The 20,244-nt window shown below is 37.1% G+C and overlaps 1 protein-coding gene across 10 annotated transcripts in view; it reads right to left on the bottom strand.

Moving 5' to 3' along the window:
* The window catches only part of NEK10 (NIMA related kinase 10), a 230,932-nt gene that overhangs the window by 46,422 nt on the left and 164,266 nt on the right, over positions 1-20,244 (bottom strand). For 8 of the 10 annotated variants that reach the window (XM_041734504.1, XM_041734495.1, XM_041734497.1 and 5 more), the window contains 5 exons: positions 18,649-18,832; positions 18,458-18,544; positions 16,934-16,988; positions 5,659-5,696; positions 5,419-5,559 (listed from right to left, as the gene is read on the bottom strand). In XM_041734504.1, coding sequence (XP_041590438.1) covers positions 5,419-5,559; positions 5,659-5,696; positions 16,934-16,988; positions 18,458-18,544; positions 18,649-18,832 — 505 coding nt within the window. The remainder of the gene's footprint in view (positions 1-5,418; positions 5,560-5,658; positions 5,697-16,933; positions 16,989-18,457; positions 18,545-18,648; positions 18,833-20,244) is intronic. The other 2 variants (XM_041734498.1, XM_041734499.1) reach the window with 1 other exon arrangement.

Below are 20,244 nucleotides of genomic sequence, written 5' to 3'. Positions count from 1 at the left end.
AGAAGGGGTGAGTTCTATAGGATGTCTGGATGACTCAGTTGGTTAAACAACTGATTCTTGATTTTGGCTCAGGTCATGATCTCATGGTCCTGTAATGGAGCTCTGCTTTGGGCTCCATGCTCAACAGGGAGTCTGCTTCAAGATTTTCTCTCTGGCCCTCCCACCACGTGCTCTCTCTTAAATTAATTAATTTTAAAAAATTGGTGAAGTATAAGATATATGAGAGGGCAGGTGGTTGGGTAGGCCAGAATAAAGAGGTCTCTTGCCTCTTTCTCATTAATATTGGCTCCAATTGTCACACTCTTTAATATTCAAATTACTACATGACAGTAATTCAAAGGGGATTGTAAACACTCTGAAACTATTTTTAAATTCCATTAAAAAGTATTACTAGGGAACCCTGGGTGGCGCAGCGGTGTAGCGCCTGCCTTTGGCCCAGGGCGCGATCCTGGAGACCCGGGATCGAATCCCACGTCGGGCTCCCGGTGCATGGAGCCTGCTTCTCCCTCTGCCTGTGTCTCTGCCTCTCTCTCTCTCTCTGTGTGACTATCATAAATAAATAAAAATAAAAAAAAAAAAGTTTAAAAAGTATTACTAAAAACAGTTTGGAATTTGAGAGCTTAGCCTTTCTCCATTGATTCAATTATTTTGTACACTGTCAGGATCCATCCAAGCCACATTGACCTCCCTTTCTTCCAACCAGAGGGTGGTGTTGCTTTCTTCCCCTCCTTCCACTTAGCCTTTCTATCAGGGCAAAAAAACCCAGGGAAGGGTTGTGAGCTAACATTTAACAGCCAATTTGCAATTTGCGAATTATGATCTTGGATTGGAACCATCAATAACATCTGTGAGACTGAGTATCTCTTTGGAAAGACATTATCTTACAAAAACGTGAAAAGAATCTACATCTCTAGGCAGCATTCACCTGGGACCTGTTTCCCTTGGCAGGAAGAATTAGGAAGCAAATCACCACTGGTAAAAAATTTGTTGTATCCCACCCCTTCCCCAGTCTTAAATCTAACATTAAAATATCACTGTTCCCTATTTTTTACATAATCATAAGATGACTTATGCAGTTGCTCTCAATAGCAAGGATAAACAATGGTTTATACAGTGGTAGTCTGTATTGGCTACTTAGTAAATAGTTTTTAGGGGCCTGACCTCAGAGGAAGTACTCAAGATATATGTAAACTATATAGAGATGCTTACAATTTGGTTGGGAAATCTAACCAATATATCCAAATCTCAACAAACAATATAAGAAAGTATATAATTATATGCCAAATTACATGGTATAGACTAGTATTATAAGAAATTTGATTAAAATCCAGTGAGCACTTTTGTTATAGGATAACCATGCAATTGCCATGCAACAAAACAAGAGAAGGCATGTACTCCAAGTCACTTTGGCAATTGTAAAATTTAGTATTAATTGCTTTATGTCAATAACTAACTTGAAAGTAAGCTACTGAAGGTTGCTCATGACAAGGACTGGAATATTAAGCCATGCTCTCTGGAATACTTGGATGAAACACTGACTACTTTATTTAGATCTGACCTTTATGAACAAAAGTCTTAAATATAAAAATAGCTTCTCAGTCATCTAGTAAGAAAGCATAATTAAGAACAGAAATCATGAAGCGACAATTTCTATTCAAAATGCAGAACATATGAATTCCCATCTATCAGCTCAGTGCTTGGCTGTTTGATGCTGAGAAATGGAAAAGTTAGCAAGGGAGAGGGAAATGACAGTGTTAATCCAGTCAAATTAGGCCATACTCTAGGTCGACATTACATTTGCACTTTAAATTTGGGTTTGATTGATGTTCCCCAAAATTCACATTTGACCCATGCTAATGGCATACATATAATTAAAATGTACTCTGTGTACTCAACAAAGGATACATTTCTCATAATATGTTTTGGTATGATTTAGTTTCCACAAATATGTGGTACCATGTCTCCTACTTCAAGAGGAAAGACTTGTTTTTTGTTGTTGTTGTTGTTTTTTAGATAAAACACCACATATTTTCTGCCTTCAAAACATCCAGTTGTTAGATGGACACACAACAGAACCAGCCAATTATTTTTAAGCAACTGAAGTCTCCGAAGAAATGGGGTACTTAATATAGCATAACCTTACATAGTAAGTAGATTGGATATAAAACTTTCCCAATTCTCTTTTCTTTCTATTGATTATATCACAGAGTAAATTAGTATAGAGCAAGTGTGTCATCCCCAATTCTCAAATAGTAACTAATATTCTTTCATAACAAAGAAAAGACCTTAGGATAAGTAGATAATAATATCCACTTAGAATTTAATAATATTGTTTTGCTTATACTTCATTTTATAATTGCCATCTATTTTTGGCAAGTGATTCTATATTGGTTTCCCATTTGTAGCAATAATATAAACTCTCCTTTAACTAAATTTAAGTTGAGGAAGTGAGTCAAATTAAGGAAACCTATATTAGGAAAATAGTAGTACAGATGATACTCAGATATGGTCAAACTTGTACAATGGTAAATCATCAGTGATCAAAATTAAGAAATAGAGGTAAAATATTTAGCATGTTAAAAATGAGCATTCGTTCATTCAGTCCATGTTAGTGTTAATAGCTTCATCCATACAAGATAGAAGTTCCTAAGTTTTCATTTCTGTTAGTGAAGAAGTGCATGTATCTGTATATGGATACATCATATGTATAAAATAGGCATAAAATAAATTCTTTACCTAATCTAGTTAGTATCAAAAGACAGAACAGAAGGAATTTAATAGTGTTAACTTGAAATGGTTCCATAGTTTACAGTTCTACAGGAGTTTGGAGGTGCATTAAGTACTGCTGCATCACCACAGTATGAACCTAGAAGTTCACATTAGGAGTACCAGATAGAGAAAATCATATTACAATATAGCCACTTGGTACTCTAAAATCATAGCTCTCACCGTATTTTCTGCCATAGCATATGGAAAATGATGTTTACATTCCAGTTATGGCCCTGGGAACACATCCAGGTTTTAACAAAATTCTTCCCTCCCTGATAATTTTTTTCCGGAATATTTAGACAATACAAGGCTGTGGCTGTTGGTTATACATAATGTTCATTTTGATCCAAAAAAGTGAAATCAAATGTCAAATAAATTAAAATACATTAATATAGGATGCTTGTAGAAAAATAATCATCTACACATTTCAGTGCTTTACCTATTCTGAGTAACAAATATTCAAGATATAAGTTACAACTGCCCAGACTAATAGTGTCTCATGACACATTGGTCCAAACTTGTTTCCCTATTGTTGGAGAGCTCTATTAATGTCACCTTTTCATTTTCTTAGTTAGGCTAGAGACACAGAGGTAACAACTGGAATGCAGCATGATTTGCAGATGAGGTAAGCTAAGTGGATAGCCTGGTTCCAGCTGTTTGTGATTTGATAAAGTAACAATAGTCCAAACTTAGCCACCACACTTTAAAAAGTATGACTTCTGTATTAAGCAGAAAAGTAATTTTGCACTAAGATGGATAAAAATAAAGATTTATTTTATTCAACAGCAGAATAACCCATAAGTACCAACCCAAATGTTCTCCTATGCACTAATGTGTCTACAATATTAGTAGAAACATAGCTCCCTTATGGGTGCATGTCAGCACTCACTGACAACATTATAGAATATTCTTTTTTTTTTTTATTTTTTTTTTTATGATAGTCAGAGAGAGAGAGAGAAGCAGAGACACAGGCAGAGGGAGAAGCAGGCTCCATGCACCGGGAGCCCGATGTGGGATTCGATCCCGGGTCTCCAGGATCGCGCCCTGGGCCAAAGGCAGGCGCCAAACCGCTGCGCCACCCAGGGATCCCCTAGAATATTCTATAATATCTGCCAGATATTTTTAAAAATTGAATGCTCTAACAAACTAAGTCTAAGAAATATATGTAAACTGTGCTATAATGCAGTTAGTTTGTTTAAAGGTCAAGAGATCAGACAAATTTTATGGACATAAAATAAGTCTTAAACTGGGCTAATTCAACATGCCCTTTAGGAAAAGAAATTCCTATTATGCATCACAACAGAGCTGTGAGTTGTTTACATAAATACGTTCTTCTGTCCTTGCTATTATAAAATCAATTAACAACCATTTTAGCTTCATGATTATGTTATGTATGAACTCACCTTATGCCAAACAGCATGGTCAGCATGATAGCTATGGACATCTTAATAACAAAACCACCTTATTGCATCTATGAGGGTATAAATGGCCCCAGACTGTCAGTAACTCTTCCAAAGCAAATTTAATAAATACGAAGACACGGACTAATCTTATAGTAAATCAATTCACATCGCTTATGTTCACCATAGGTGTTAACTCTACAAAAGAATATGAATTAAGGAAGCCAAAATGAAAACAGCATTGAGCAATATTGCAAATTAATCAAAATAGTAAAATAGAACTATATACCGAAGAGTCATATATTCACACATATGTTAAAAGCACAATCACCATACTTTTTCCCTGAATTGTCCAGGTTTAGCTAACAGTTTAACTATTACTGTTGTACTTTGGTCCTCTTCAATAGAAATTTGCAACATTAACTAGCACACTCTGTTTTTCACCAAACCATTACTATAAACTTTTATGTTTTAAGAACCCATAATTTTTAAATTATTAGAAAAACAATGTGATATCATATTGTTTTAATCAAATACAAATAGAAATAACCAAAAAGTACTATCTGTGTCATAATAAAGGAGATGGACCAAGATAAACTTAACTCCCTCATATTATATAAGTTATAGAACCTATAGGTTAACCTATAGGTTATAGGTTTATATAAAGCTTATAGAAAAATGAATATAGAGCACCTGGGTGGATCAGTCGGTTAAGTGTCCAACTCTTGATTTTGGTTCAGGTCATGATTTCAGGGTATGAGACTGAGCCCTGTGTTAGGTTCCAGGCTAAGTGTGGAGTCTGACTAAGATTCTCTCTCTCTTCCTTTCCCTCTGCTCCTCCCCCTGCCCCCTTCTCTCTCTCTAAAAACACACACAAAATATAAACATAAAAGTTACCATTTTTTTTTTGCTAGTAGGTATGCATTTTAAGCACAAATAATTTAACTGGTTAACATCCCCACCAAAGCAGAAATGTAAAAAAAAAAAGAAATAAAAATAAAAATAAAAAAAAGCAGAAATGTAAATTTTAGAAAAACAGCCTATAATATTTCAATCAAATAAGTGAACACAGAAAGCATTTTGATACTGTTAAATTGCCAAACTAATAACGGTTGACAAACAAAATGAAATTCTCCTGCTGTTTGTATTAAAATTACCTCCCAAGCATCATTCAGACATTTCAGGCCCAACTATAATTCTGTGTTCGCCCATTGTATGCTTGACATCAACTTGATCTAATAAGTACTACCATGATCTTTGAGATTGCGAAGAATCACAGCGGGAAGGCTATGGGACTGCCACCCCGTCACTAACTCGGCCTCTAGCTCCTTAATGTGGGCCCTGAGCATGAGGGGTGGTACTTTCAGAAGCAGGTCAAGAGGCAGCAAAGCTGAAGAAATAAAAGGGGGAAAGATATGAAACTGTAACATAAATCACACTGCATATCAGAGAGGCATGTGTGAATTTGTTACTGCCAACACAGAATTACCTGGTCTTGGTCTGGATCCAACTCCACCAGTGAAGTCCCTGAAAAGAGAATTAGAGGCTGTTAGAGGACTTACTCAACTTGGATTTGACTAACATTGACTAAAAGCCTATATCTTCTATGGTTTAAATATAAAAATTTTAAAAAAGATTATCTTCCCTCCAGATGCTCTGAATAGCTTAATAAAGAAGAAAATAAATGCATTCAAACCCACAACGGACCTCGCATTCCATAGGCACATGGAAAAACCCTGTCTCATCACAGTGCTTTATAAAAGCTCTAAGAATGATTAAGAGCCTATATTTTAGCGTTTTGGGAATTTTCTTATTATACTTAAAATCAAAATGATGATGTTATATTAAAAGTAAGTATTTAGAGGTACATGGGGAGCTCAGTCAGTTAAGCACCCAACTCTTGATTTCAGCTAAGGTCATGACTTGGGGTCATGAGATCAAGCCCCAAGTCCAGCTCCATGCTCAGTGGGGAGTCTGCAGAAGATTCTCTCCCTCTCCTTCTACCCCTTCCCCCTGCTTGTGCTCTCTCTCTCTCTAAAATAAATAAATAAATAAATAAATAAATAAATAAATAAATAAATAAATAAATAAATCTTTTAAAAAATAAGTGTTTAAGGGCACGTGGGTGGCTCAGTCAGTTGAGCATCTGACTTTTTTGCTCAGGTCATGATCTCACGGTCATGACATCAAGCCTTGCCTCAGACTCTGTGCTCAGCAGGGAGTCTGCTTGAGATTCTCTCTTTCCTTCTTCCTCTGCCCCACCACCCAACTCTCTCTCTCTTTAATATAAATAAAATAAGCCTGTAAAAATATGTTTAAAATTTTGCATGTAGTGTTTTTCTATGTTTTGTTCCTGTTGTCTTAAGAAAGAAATTATAACTCTTTCTATGAAATGACTTTTGCATTTAAGAGGATGACATATTTCCTTAAGTTTCCAGTGTTATTAACATTACTTGTTTGCCTTGCCCTAAGATTCCAGACTTCCTGATCATTTTACATTTTTGTTCTCAGAGCCTTCCACCCCATGGAGGTGGCCTTACAGCCTATCAGGGCCAGCTGTAAATACGTTCAACTTTGTTCTTTCCACTGTTATCTCAAGCAAATTTCTTAATAGTTATTTTAGAATGAAATAAGAAACATCTGTGCCGTGACAAGTTATAAGAACTATATTAAATTGAATGCAACAAAATTTAATGCAAATTTCAGTCCAACAAAAACATACTGAACATCTCATCTCCTACATTCAAGGCACGTGATAGGTATCTGCTGAATAGGAATGAAGGGAGGAACTTAAATACAAATAAACATGGCTAATAAATCTCTCAACCTAACATTTTCATTTTAAGCATAGAATTCTTGATACATAAATGCAACACATACCCAAGTTATGAAGCAAAACAAAACTGGCACTCATTTGCCCACTGCCCAACTCTAAAAACTGGTACTCATTTATCCACTGCCCAACTAGAGTTCTAGAATAATACCAAAATCTTTGCATCCAATGGTAAGTTCCTTCCCTATCCTCTTCCACTCCTCCTAACTACCCCCCAAGCCAGCTATCTCCTGATCCCATTATTTTCTCTGTCCCTTTCCCAGTCCAAGTTCTCAAGTCAGTGGAATTTGCCAGTCTTATATAGTTAATACACTCTCCCTAGTTCTGGGATAAGGGCCATGTTTACAGGAAAGACAACAGGTAACTCTTGCCCTCAGAAAGTTCAAAGGGGTTCATAATCTCAGTAGTATCCACATATGGGCAGAATGCCTCCTGGCTGAGCCGAGGAGCAGAACATCTGTTCTAGCACCTCATATCCTTGCTTACACTGATAAATCACAGCACATGGAAGTGAGTAACCCTGTGCCTTAGCCTTCTAGTCAGGTCTAGCACTGTCCAACAAAAATATAATGCACACCACGAACATATGTTTAAATTTTCTGGGAGCCATATTTTTAAAAAGTAGAACCAAAAAAGTGATGTTAATTTTAAGAACATATTTTATTTAACCAAATATATCGAAAATATTATCATTTCAGCAGGCACTAACTATAAAAACTAATGAGATATTTGACATTGTTTCATATTTAAATCAATAGTAAAATGAAATTAAACAAGTCTTTCCTCAGTCACGCTAGCTACATTTCATTTCAACTGTTCAAGATTCACATGTGGCCAGTGAACTCCATATTCAATAGTGCATGCCAACCTCTTCTCTGGAAGATGTTGGTCACTGTCTTCATAAACATTATGACCGAGGCTAACGGTCATGCCACATAGCTGCTAAGCCTGCAATAACTCTTGGCCTATCTTATATCTTAAATGGTGAATTATAATGTAACTCATGGAGATCTTTTACTCCTAAGGTTATAGGTACTTTTGATAGCTGATAACCACTCATATGCCGAATTAAATAGATGACTATTCCAGGTGTCCTGGAGAATCCAAAATTTCAAACATTTTTACGAATTAAAAAATGGGCTAGAGATGTACATGAAACAGACTATCCTGACAATGCTGAGCTGCTGCCAACTTTGCTACTCCTTAATATAATTCTAAATTCCTCTTGAATGAACTTTAGGGGATCTTTAACCTAACCATCACACATTCATTCAAACAATATTTATTAAGGGCCTACTATGTGGAGAAACTATGCCAGACAATAGAGAAAAGGTGGTGAAAAGAAATAGTCCCTAGCCTTGGAATTTACAAGCTTGTAGAGGTATGGAAGAAAAACTGTTAATTTCTCTGGAGATTATATCCTGGATCCTAAGAAAGAATAGTCATCTGAAATTTCCAAATAGAACAGACTCATTGTAGCCAGAAGTGACAGCAGTTAACTATATGAATGCTGGGGCCACAGATGGGACAAAAGATTGAAATTATGCAGAGCCTGAGGGAAGTCTGCCTCTAGACTGAACTGGATTGAGTGTTTATGTCCAATAGAGCATTATGGCTGCAAAAGATAGTTTCTCATGATTGCATAAGCTGGAAAACAGAAATAATTTAACATAAAGAGAACATTCCAGAAATGTTTCCTGGTGAAAAGGCTTCATATAATGAAGCTTGTGTCCTCTGAAACTTTTGAAATGGGAAGTAATTAATAGAACTTCAGGCTGATGAAACAGAATTTCAGGGGAATGGAAGGTTTCAAAGGATTTTGAAAGGTCATCCCTTCCAACTCTCTTTAGATCTGGGATGATTTCATCCAGATTTTATAAGCCAAAGCAGAAACTGAAATGGATTTGGGTGTTAGCCTACAATTTCCACCCCAAACCAATTATAGGTAAGGTGAAGACTGAAAGTATTAGGCTTTGCAATTTTTTAAATCAACTTTTCACTGAATGCAGGGTAAATTATTTGGATAATTATTGTGTCAGAGGAGTCCCGGCCATGAGGGAGACAGAGTTCTAGAATTTTATATCTTGTAAAATTCTTTTGAATATACTCTGAATCAAGGAAATATTTTCACATGTATGGGAGGTGCATTACATAATTTAGTTCAGTTGCGAAATGTATTAGTACTAGCTGATGTTGGTAAAAAAGGAGAAATATTTAACATTATGAAATGAAAGGGATGACTTACTGTATTAAAACAATGCCTTCTGAGGCTATGGTAATCACACCATCTGAGCTAACTAGCACTTTACTTCTTGGAAATCTCTTTCAAGTAGCGACATTCATAAACATGTCCTGTGTGAAAGAACAGCATTATGCAGGGTTGAGTTCTCCTGTCACCTATCAATAATGTTAACAGAGATGATGTCACTCCAGGAAAGGAGAATAGTGCCCCTGTGGCTCTCCACTCCTACTCCAATAACAGCTAGAAACAAACAAGCAATTAGCCACATAAGTTTACAACTTGCACAGAAAAGGAATAAAGCAGTCTTACTGATAACAAATTATTTCTGTAAGACTGCTTGATTGTGACATAGGCAGATAGTCTAGGTTGATTCTGGCAAGTAGTGATCAAGCAGTAGTTATTTAATTTAATTTAAGTAAAACTAGATGTGGGTTATGAAAAGGTGAAGTAGAGAATACCCACAGGTCAAAATAAGCCAAACTTCTGCTGAAAGGAGGCAAGATCTGTAGGTCCTGAGGTTACACAAAGGTCTTTTTGGTTACATATATGATGCTGGATAATCTCAAACATCCACATTCACCTTTGATGTGACTCAAAAACTAGAGTCAGATCACATCCTTGAATACAATTATGCATACCCTGATTTATCAAAGAAGTTGTGAACCACAGGCATCTTCAATACTGCAAACATCCGATGCCTCATACCAACCTGCTAACTATACCCCGTTGCCTTGGCAACAAGATGCAAGCAGGCATGGAGAAATCTTGTTGCCTGAGCAACAAAATCTTTAAAAAACAATAAGGCCTTAAGCTGTGGCTATGGCAAAGGCTTATAGGTTCAAATCAGTAGGTGGGATTTTAGTCCTATTTCAATGAAAGATATAGAATTTTTGCTAACAGTTATTCACCTATTAATTAACAAGTATTTGTGGGCTGGCACCTGTGTGCAATCACTGCACCCTGAGAAATGCAAAGATGGATCAGGTATCATCTGGTATGTGCCAATACGCAAAAATAAATATTAATTGAAAAAATGAATGGTCTTAAGAAAGCCATAATACAATGGCCAAAGCTTACTAGGACTGAATGTATGAAATAATTAATGAGGTTGAAGCCCCTGAATGCATTCTCAAGTTCCACTATATAGGATAATTTATTTGTAAATTGAAATAAAATGTTATAATTCACTGGATTAGAAGCATCTATCTATCTATCAATGTACTGAGACTATAAAATCCAGATTAGAAACTGGTAAAAGTCAATCCCATTCTTAATTCTTTCCTGAAAAGTAGCAATGGAGGCAAGAGATTTTATTAGATTATTTAGATCACTGAAAATGATTAAAGTTAGAAATTTCAAAGGAAATCCTAATTATTGATTTTTTTGGTTTCTTACTAATCCAGCTCTTGACTAACTCCATCAATGTCCACAAAACATCAAACAGTAACAATAAGGATATTCATTTAATATGATTATATCAAAAGAGATAGTATTTTGTGACAGATGGCTATGAAAAGTGAATTCTTCTTTCTCTCTTACTCCTTAGGATTTCACAGATGTACACATCAAAATAAAAGATGATTTCCACAAACACTATCATGTACTTCAACCTTTCTCAATATATATGTGGAGTTCAAATCTCTAAAACTAGGAATGGAAAAATGGTATAACCACTCTTAAAAACAGTTTGGTAGTTTTTTAGAAAGTTAAGCACACATCTGCCATAGGTTCCAGTCATTTCACTTTTAGGTATTTACCCTAAATTTATTTATGTATTTATTTATATTTTTAAAAATATTTATTTATTTGAGAAAGAGAGAGAGAAAGAAACGGAGAGAGCATGGTGGGGAGGGCCAGAGGGAGAGGAAGAGAGAGAGTCTCAAGCAGGATATTCTGAGCACCCTGAGCACAGAGCCACATGTGCAGCTTGATCTCAGACCCTGGGATCATGACCTGAGCCAAAATCAAGAGTCAGTTGCTCAATCTACTGAGCCACCCAGACCCCTCAACCCAAGAGTTTTAAAAATATGTATCCATGGAAAGACACAAATGCTCATCACAGCTTTATCTGTAATAGGCAAGTACTGGCACTCAATGTCCATTAACACATGAATAGAAAACAAACCATGATAAATCCATACAATGGACTACTGCTTCACAATAAAAAGGAATGAACTATTAATATACTATGAAAACAATATGGACAAATCTCCAAATAATTATTCTGCTTAAAAGAAACCAGACAAATAAGAGTATGTACTGTATAATCTCATTTAGATGAAATTCTAAAATGCTGAGTAATCTAGAGTGCAACAAGCAGATTAATGATTGCCTGGTGGGGGAGAGTTAGGAACATAAGTGAAGGTACAAACAGACATGAGGACATTTTTAGGTGAATATGTTCACTATCCTATTGTTATTTCATAAGAACATAAATATTCAAAATGTATCCAAATTTACATTTTAAATACATGCAATTTATTTTGTGGGAATTATACCTCATTGAAACTGTTAAAACTTCTCACATTTTCATTCAAAAAGTCATTCAAATAGACTATCACATGACTTGTGAGCATTTGTTAAAAGCATTTTATAAAAAATATGCCATAAAATTCATTTTTGTCTGCCTTTCGTTACTTACTAGGTGGAACTTATTGTTAGTCAATTCTAGTTATCTCATGGTTCTACATCCTCAGAGAGCTAACTGGTTAGCCTTTAGTAGAATGATTCTATTGCAATTAAGGCAGCTACTTGGTGACACTCAGATTGATAAACATCTGTAAGAGTAACCCAAGTGACACTCCTCTTAATGACTCTTCAATAACATACAAAGAATGAAGATGTAAAGTCAAATGTCCATTCTAGTAAGTCAAAAGCCTAAAAGAAAATTATACTATGTGACTATACATATAGTATGAATAACCTGTTTATTGTTAGGAAATGTAGGTCAAAAAGAAGCTCCCAAGGTCTACTTCTGTAGAATGTAAAAAAAATGCTACATTTGACATCTCCAGATTTTCTGGGGGGTCAAGAATACTCTGGGAATGGCTACATGGATGGCAACTTGGTTGGGGAGATATCATGTCTAGAGACTTGGAAATGGAGATTTGGAGACTCACCTCTGCTTTGTGAATGACTATAGTTCCAGAGCTGAGGAATGGGGTTCTCTTTACTGATCTGGCACCTCAGCTTTCAGTTTGGCTTTTAGTACTTTTGGAGATTTGGGGATGGAGGCCTGAGATTCTGGGGAGGATTTTTGCAAGGAAAAGGGCCCAAAGGAATTATTGGCTGATTTCATGTCATTTCTGCTAAGTAGTTCATAGAAGGAACAATTACTTCTAAGAGTTGAGCCTGGAAAACATTTCATCATCTAGTAATGTCTTGGATCACCAGGATGCCCTCCAGTTCTAATAGGATGTTTTCTCTCACCAGCCTTGATACCAGTATTTCTCTGAGGAGAGCAGAAGCTGCCTTTCCTAGTTCCATTTGCAAGTCTATGCCAAGTTATCTGGGAGGTACTTTGGTTCTTTAGCAGACAACTGGCTTAAAATCTGGCCCTTGAGGGATCCCTGGGTGGCTCAGCGGTTTGGCGCCTGCCTTTGGCCCAGGGCGCGATCCTGGAGACCCGGGATCGAGTCCCACGTCGGGCTCCCGGTGCATGGAGCCTGCTTCTCCCTCTGCCTGTGTCTCTGCCTCTCTCTCTCTCTGTGTGACTATCATAAATAAATAAAAAAATTAAAAAAAAAAACTTCTTTTAAAAAAAAAAAAAATCTGGCCCTTGAAATCTAGGGTGACGAAAGTTCAGAATTTATGCTTAAGTTTCCTCTCTGAACAATTTTAGCCAAAACCAAATTTGAATTCTAAGCTCTAGTAAATATGCTCAGGTCAAACATGTACTTACCTGTGGGCTTTTTCTCAGTGAGATTAATTCTCTTATTTTAAGAGCCAATTAAGGCACCCCAAAGAGGAGAGGTGCCCCGGTCTCAATATAACTGGTCCCCTACTTTTTATATATACAGAAAAGCAAAAATTTCTCAGGCTTGATTTTCTATTTATTTTTATTCTATTTCATAGCTTTGCTATCTTGTTTTAGGTTCTAACTTCTATTTTAGCATCTAAATATTTTCTGTTATGTCACTTTGCTCTTTTCTTTTAGATTCTAACTTCTCATTTAGCTTCTAAAAATTTTGCAGGATGGCTTCACATTTCACATAGGTAAACCAAGAAACCCAGAAAGTTCCTAAACAAGTTAGATTGCAAATAACTTTAGATTTAATGCCTTTTAATTTAGAGAATTATAAACACATTTTAGAGTTGTCTTCTTTTAATTTAGAGAAGCTCTGGGGATTACTTGGAAGGAATTAAAAAGTCATTAATCTCCTCTCCCCTCATTTGGCATGAATCATAGGATGTCTTTTTTCATCTCTTCTCTCCTGAAGTCTGCCCTTATTGCCCGGTAACACTCTGAGTTCCTTGAGGGAAGAGAGCTCGTCTTAAACTAATCTGTGTTCCCTGATGGGGTGTCACACAGAACCACACATGGCACAGCTTTCAAATGTTATTTTAGCTCAGGTCTTATTTACCTATGCACCTTCCGATCCATCAAGCTCAACATTTGGGCCAATTTCCATTTTCCACCTGTTGACTTGGTCAGTAACCACAAGTTAAAGGTGTTAATGTAATTACACTCTGTAATATTCCTTTTCAATGAGTTTCAGATTGAACTTCTCTTTTCTGTTGATTCCAGTTTACCCAATTTGCTAGAAAATGTTTAGATAATGACTAGCTTTTAAAAGCCATTTCAAGCTCTAAAGTATATAAAACACACGTTTCTTTTGTTTCTGAAGGGTTGGACTTCAACTGAATTCTTGCAAATAAGACAATTTTCCATGATTCTTTTTTAGAAAAAAAAGACTAGAATTACTTAACAATTCCAAGATGCCTAAATTCATCTAATTGGGAATTCCCACTTTAATATAAAATTCTTTTAACTGAGGAGTAAAATCCATACATCATAATGTACTTTTGTACAAAAATATTTGTTTTGCATTTCTTCTATACATTTAAGCAACTTTATTTCACTGAATAAAGTATCCACTAATGGAAAAAAGCCTTTTGGTGATGTTCTTAAAATTATAAATAATAACAAATCTGGGGATAGCTAGATTCCAGAGGGTGCTTGCTAATTATTTTACAGGAGAATATGTGGGACATTTTCCTATATAAATGTTGTTCCAAGCAGTTGGATAAAATTCCATATCAGCTCACGAAAGTCCACTGAAGTCATGAGTGGTTAAGATAGAAGCTCTGATGCCAGAGTTGAGGAGGACAAACCTACCCTGTGGTACCATGCCTTCAGACCCCCAGCACCAAAGCCACATCTCCCAGCCCTGTCTCCTCACTGGCTGAGCTAAATAAGCAAAAGCTCCCATGGCTCCAGGCTCCTATGTGTGGTTTTCTCTGTGGAAAGTGCAAGCAGAGGTGGTGGCTTAAGGACAAGAAGCCAGAAGGTAGGAAATGGGAGGAAACTGCAAGCCTGGGAAATTCCTTGTAATTCAAGTCCCAAGTCCTCCAAATGCTCCATTCTGATTCTCCTTGGGATTTGGGACTGTTTCTCTTTCCCTTGCTCTCTCCACTACTTCTAACCATCACTTCTCTGCATATTGGCCCATTAAAAAATGTGTATGCTTCCCTCAGTGATCCAGATGGTATTTTATGCTGATAGGTTTTCATTGGGTTTTTGTTACTAGCAACACTAGAAATGAGTTAGGAAATTGAAAGGCTTCATGCTAACCCTTTCTGAACCTTACTTGGAAAAAATTCAATAATTAGTGGTGCTGTATCTTTGACTAAACAAAAAATGATTTTCTGTATGAACCCCCCTTCGCCACCTAAATGAACCCCTCAGGATTTTGCTATGCATGTTCTTCATTCTGAAATTCATCCTCCTAGCACCCTGGAGCCCAGAAGTGGACAAGAGTTCTATTCTGGCTGCCCAGGACCTCTAACCTGCTCCTCCAGCAAAGACCCCCTAATGGACTTGGAGGGGCTATCAATTGAGGAGCTCAGCTCTCCCTGATGCAGTAAATTGGGTCCTGATTCAACCCAGGCCACCCTGACTCTCTTGCAGAGGACAATGAATCCTGAAAAAGGTGACGCGTGGATGAAACAAACCAACTGGGAGCCCCTTCATCCCAGCATCAGTGCCTTTCTGAGCCTACCAACAGTGTGTCCTCCACAGATTTCAGGGGCTTGTCTGGCTCTTAGTCCTTCCTAAGTTTGATTCTCTGAGTTCCTCATTATGTGAGCCTCCCAGAGCCTTCTAATGAATTTCCCTGTTGCACAAGTTAACCTGAGTCGGGTTCCTTTGCCAGCATCCAGAAGGCCCAACTGCTAAAGCATACCACAGCTTAGCCTTTTGTCATATTGCACACAGCTACTTCCCCAGCCAGGATCACCCATGGCTCCACTGCCTACTGATTGGCACCAACCCCCATGCACTTGTAGGCATCGCAGCCTCAACTGGGGCCTTCACCTCAGAGCTATTTGGCAGGCTGTCTGCCTGTCTCTGCTCAGTTGTCTGCCCACCTTTATTGTGCTTCTTCCTACTTGACCACACTCCTGACAGCAGTGAATATCATCTAATAACATCATCTAATAAACAGAAATCACCAAGTATAATCTTTTATATCTGCCTTAATTTTATCTCTGCCCCCCTTTCTTCAGACACAAAGGGCTGTCCCTTCATCTTTCCCAGACCTACTCCCTGGGTTCAAGCTACTCTGTGTACCATCAACTTCTTTTCCCTCTTTGTCTCTCTCCCCACTGCCTCTCCTCAGTCCTATTCACTCTGCAGTCATCCTGATTCAAAGAAGACCCTCTTCCATCAAATGTCCCTCACCTGCTAACTACCCAGATCACTGTTAGCTTCCTTCCCATCCCTGCTTCTGTAATTTCTAAAAGCACCACAATCAGGCTTCACTCCTGTCACCCTCACCTAGAGCCATGGAAACTGCCCTCACAAAGGTCACCAGGGACTTGCAAAAGGCCAAACCTAAGAGTTTCATTTTAGTCTTTAGTCCAAGAGATAACTTGCAGAAATTGTGGGTTGTCCTAAAATAAGTTTCTTTTTTCTTTTAAAACAGAATCCCCCAAATATATTCATCCTCCCTTGTAGCTAGCTAGATGTGTTCATATGATTAAGTTTTGGCCAATGATATGTTGTTAGTAGAAGGGATGAGCACAATGCCTGAGTCATGTCCTTAAAAGGAAAGACCATGTCTCCATTTGCCCTTGCCACTTCCTGCTGGCCAGGATGTGGATGTGATAGGGTCTGAATTTGCCACATTTGCTATGAGGATGAGCCCTATATCCCATGGATGTGGGAAAACAAGATATAAGGAGCTGGGGCTCCAGATGACTTCATGAAGCACACTACCTACTTCTCCTGCTCACCCCTGAGCTCTGAGAGGCTCTAACTGCTTCTCTAATGATCACAAAGCTAGATTAGACCCAGCTCCAAGCTTAGTACTCTTTCCAGTATGCTACTTGGTAAACTAAATCAGTGCTGGGAGGGTGAACTCTATCAACCTCTATTACCACATGTCCATGGTGACTTTAGGCTATGAGGTTTTAGTTCAGCCACTAATAATAGCTCTACAGAATTCTGGGAGCTCAATGTGTACATACCTTGTATGGGATTGTCTTTCTCCTCCTGAGGCACTAAAACTTCTCTTTAAAATGCCTGAAACAAGAACATAAAAATATCTTGATAATTTCCCTCTGCAAGTTTTTTATTTATCTATTTACTAACTTTTAAAAAATGCTGTATTCTATCACGTGAGCAATTCTACATAATCTGAAGATGGTCTTCATTTATAAAAGTATCAGTTAAAATATAATGTTTCAAATTACTGTTTACTTGACAGGATTGTTTAAGGTCCTTTTTCCAAAGGAAACTAAATAAGGAAATTCTGTTATTAATAGCTAATAAAGTACAATAAAATATCTATGTAATAATTATCCTAAAGCCCTTGCCAAGATAACTACAAGTTACACATGCAAGTTGAAGGGTCCAGCTTTTCCTTCCTCACTTCCCCACTGACCCTCACCACTATTGTTACCCAGAATATGCAAAGCTGAATTCATCTCAAAACAGGCAGTAATTAACTGTTTCTAGAATTTGCTACATATGCATGAATATTTTTCTTGTTTAACTTTCATGTTTTCTAATCACAAATCAGGGCATTTTATCTAGCAGGCAGGAATTTGTGAAAAAATAGATCAATGTTGGAAACTGAGATTGTCCCCGAAAATCTGGAACATCTAGTCACTATTTTATGGACAATTAAGTTCGGAAAGGAACAAAAAATGAAGCTTGCTCCTTAGAGATTTTCCTTGGATTCTTAGGGACACCATTTTAAACTTTATTTTATGAGATTTTCATAGTATAGTCATTAATGAGAGGAAATTACTTATACTAATTTTATTTCGAATATTTCTACCCATCCTAATTAATACGCTTTCAACTTACTCTTTTAAAAAAATTATTCTTTCTCTATATTCTATTTTAAAATATCTTTTCTTTCAGTTCCAGATTTCTTGAATGAATTGAATTCTATATTTCCTTATAATCCTTAAATTTTATCCAAATGTGCTTTTCCTTTCCATACCCCATACTCCAGACTACTTACTTTCCAGTTTTAACTTTAGAGTCAAGATTAACTTATGGACCGAATTTATATATCCTATTTATTCATAGTATTAGATCATTAAAATATTTATTTTACTTTAGTGTTTGAAATATAATCTATCCCTTATATTGGAAATAAAATTGTATGAAACTTAGTCTACCCCAAGACTAATTTCTTCTCCAGGTCTGTAACCCCTATAGAATAGATTCATAAGAGGTCACTTCCATTACTCCTGTGATTATTTAGTGTATCTCCAAATTAGTTATCTCTACTCCCCAGTTAGAAGCTGGGATTGCTGGTAGAAATAATGAAACTATTCATTTGACACCTGAGGCATCAGAAGACCACAGCACCAGTTGGCCTCTGGGTCCATAAGAGGGCTAGACAAACCTGTCCTAATTAGCACTGCACTTGGAAAATAAACCTCTGTCTTAAGTATATGATGGTGTTTACCCAACTCCCAAGTGTGATTCCCAAACCATGACCTGCTGGAACCCGCAGGCCAGCAAAGAAAACTTACTGAATGTAGATTCTTTCAAAGGGCTTGAACTGGAGCTGCTAGAGTTGTCCGAAATGTCCAGTTCATCATCTAGCTCTGAGTACATATCTGCACATGAATAAAAGAATAGAAGAATAAAATAAAGAGTAAATTAACCTTGAAACAGACAAAAATCAAGTGTATTCATGATGTCACCATTTCACTAGAATTACCTTTCTCAATATTTTCCAAGTTGAAGTTCTCCTCCGACAGGATTTCATCACAGGCCCTGTCTTCATCCTTACCACAGGGGGCCTGGAAGCCCTCAGGGGGTAGGTCTGCACTTTCTGAAAGTTCGCTTTTCAGGCTGGCAGCTCCACTGCTGCTGCTACTCAAGCTTGCCTTCTCAAAGGTTTCCTGAAAGAGAAATTCAACTTATAGCAGCCTTTTCTTCCTTCCTTCTGTAGCACCCAAAGCTCATTAGGACGTATATTAAAATCCTTGCTACATTATTATAAATATTTGTGCTAAAGTACCATTAATAGTTCTATCTACATGCTTGCAGCAGAATTCATTCAGTCCTTAACAAAGTATATCTGCACCACTGGACAAATAAGAATGGATGTGCTAAGATGCTCAATGACAGAGGTCTGTGCAAAATGATAGAAAATGCAGCATTAAGTAAAAGATCAATTAAGCCAAAATTACTCTCCTTTAAAGTATCTTAATTATATTTGCTCTCTGGTGTGCCTCAGTTGGTTAAGCGTCTGACTCTTGATTTCAGCTCAGCTCATAATCTTAGGGTTGTGAGACCAAGCCCCATGTCAGGCTCTGCACTTGGTGTGGAGCCTGCTTAAGATTCTCTCTCTCCTCCATTCCCCCCGTCACCCCACCCGACTCTCAATAATAATAATAATAATAATAATAATAATAATTAGCTCTCTGAATAAATCACGGGGATAAAAGGCATAGCATAGGAAGTATAGTCAATGCTATTGTAATAGCATTGTATAGTGGCAGATGGTAGCTACACTTGTGATGAATAAAGCATAAGGTATGGAATTATGGAATCACTATGTTGTACACCTGAAACTACAGTTACATTGTGTGTCAACTATACATCAATTAAAAAAAAAACACTTCTATCAAATCTCAGCACCACAGAGGGTAAGTAGGGCTTAGTTTCTTCAAATCTCTGGGAACTTGGTAGCAGACAGAGCCAGGCCATGGAGGGAGAGAGGTGAGGTCTCCTGAAAAATAGAGCTGGGGGCAGAGGCTCTGGTGGTAAGCAATGCTCTGTAGAGAGACAGGTCCATGGTTTTTTGTTTTGTTTTGTTTTCAGATATTTTTTCGAAAATGAAACTGACACCCACAGTCACCAGGGGAAGGTTCCTAAAAACTCCACAGGGACTGAATGGAAGATGAAGAAAATCTAAGATGTATGAGTGACTGGAGTTTGAAATTAACCTCTGAAAGTTTTCACGTGTTTCTGTTCACTAAACAAGACAAAAAAAAAAAAAGAATATCAAAGACATTTTGTGCAATGTGAACTGTCCAATCAATTTCTGCTTGTTATTTTTTTCCTGAGAATTTTTTCATTGTGCTTTCTTAAAGCTTTCACCAAGATGCTGGGAGATATTTCTTGCTCTGTTGAAGCTAACACGCAGTTGAAGGGGCATTTTAGTTCTCTTTGGTGAGTCCTCGGTCCAGTGTTCAAAATCCTCCTGCTTTTTTTCACTTAGCATAATACACTCCAGTTCCATCCACATTGAAGCAAATGGTGGGTATTTGTCATTTCTAATGGCTGAATAATATTCCATTGTATACAT

The sequence above is a fragment of the Vulpes lagopus genome, chromosome 19 (assembly GCF_018345385.1).
Source record: "Vulpes lagopus strain Blue_001 chromosome 19, ASM1834538v1, whole genome shotgun sequence".
Lineage (NCBI taxonomy): Eukaryota > Metazoa > Chordata > Mammalia > Carnivora > Canidae > Vulpes > Vulpes lagopus.
This window is presented reverse-complemented; position numbering and strand designations above follow the sequence as displayed.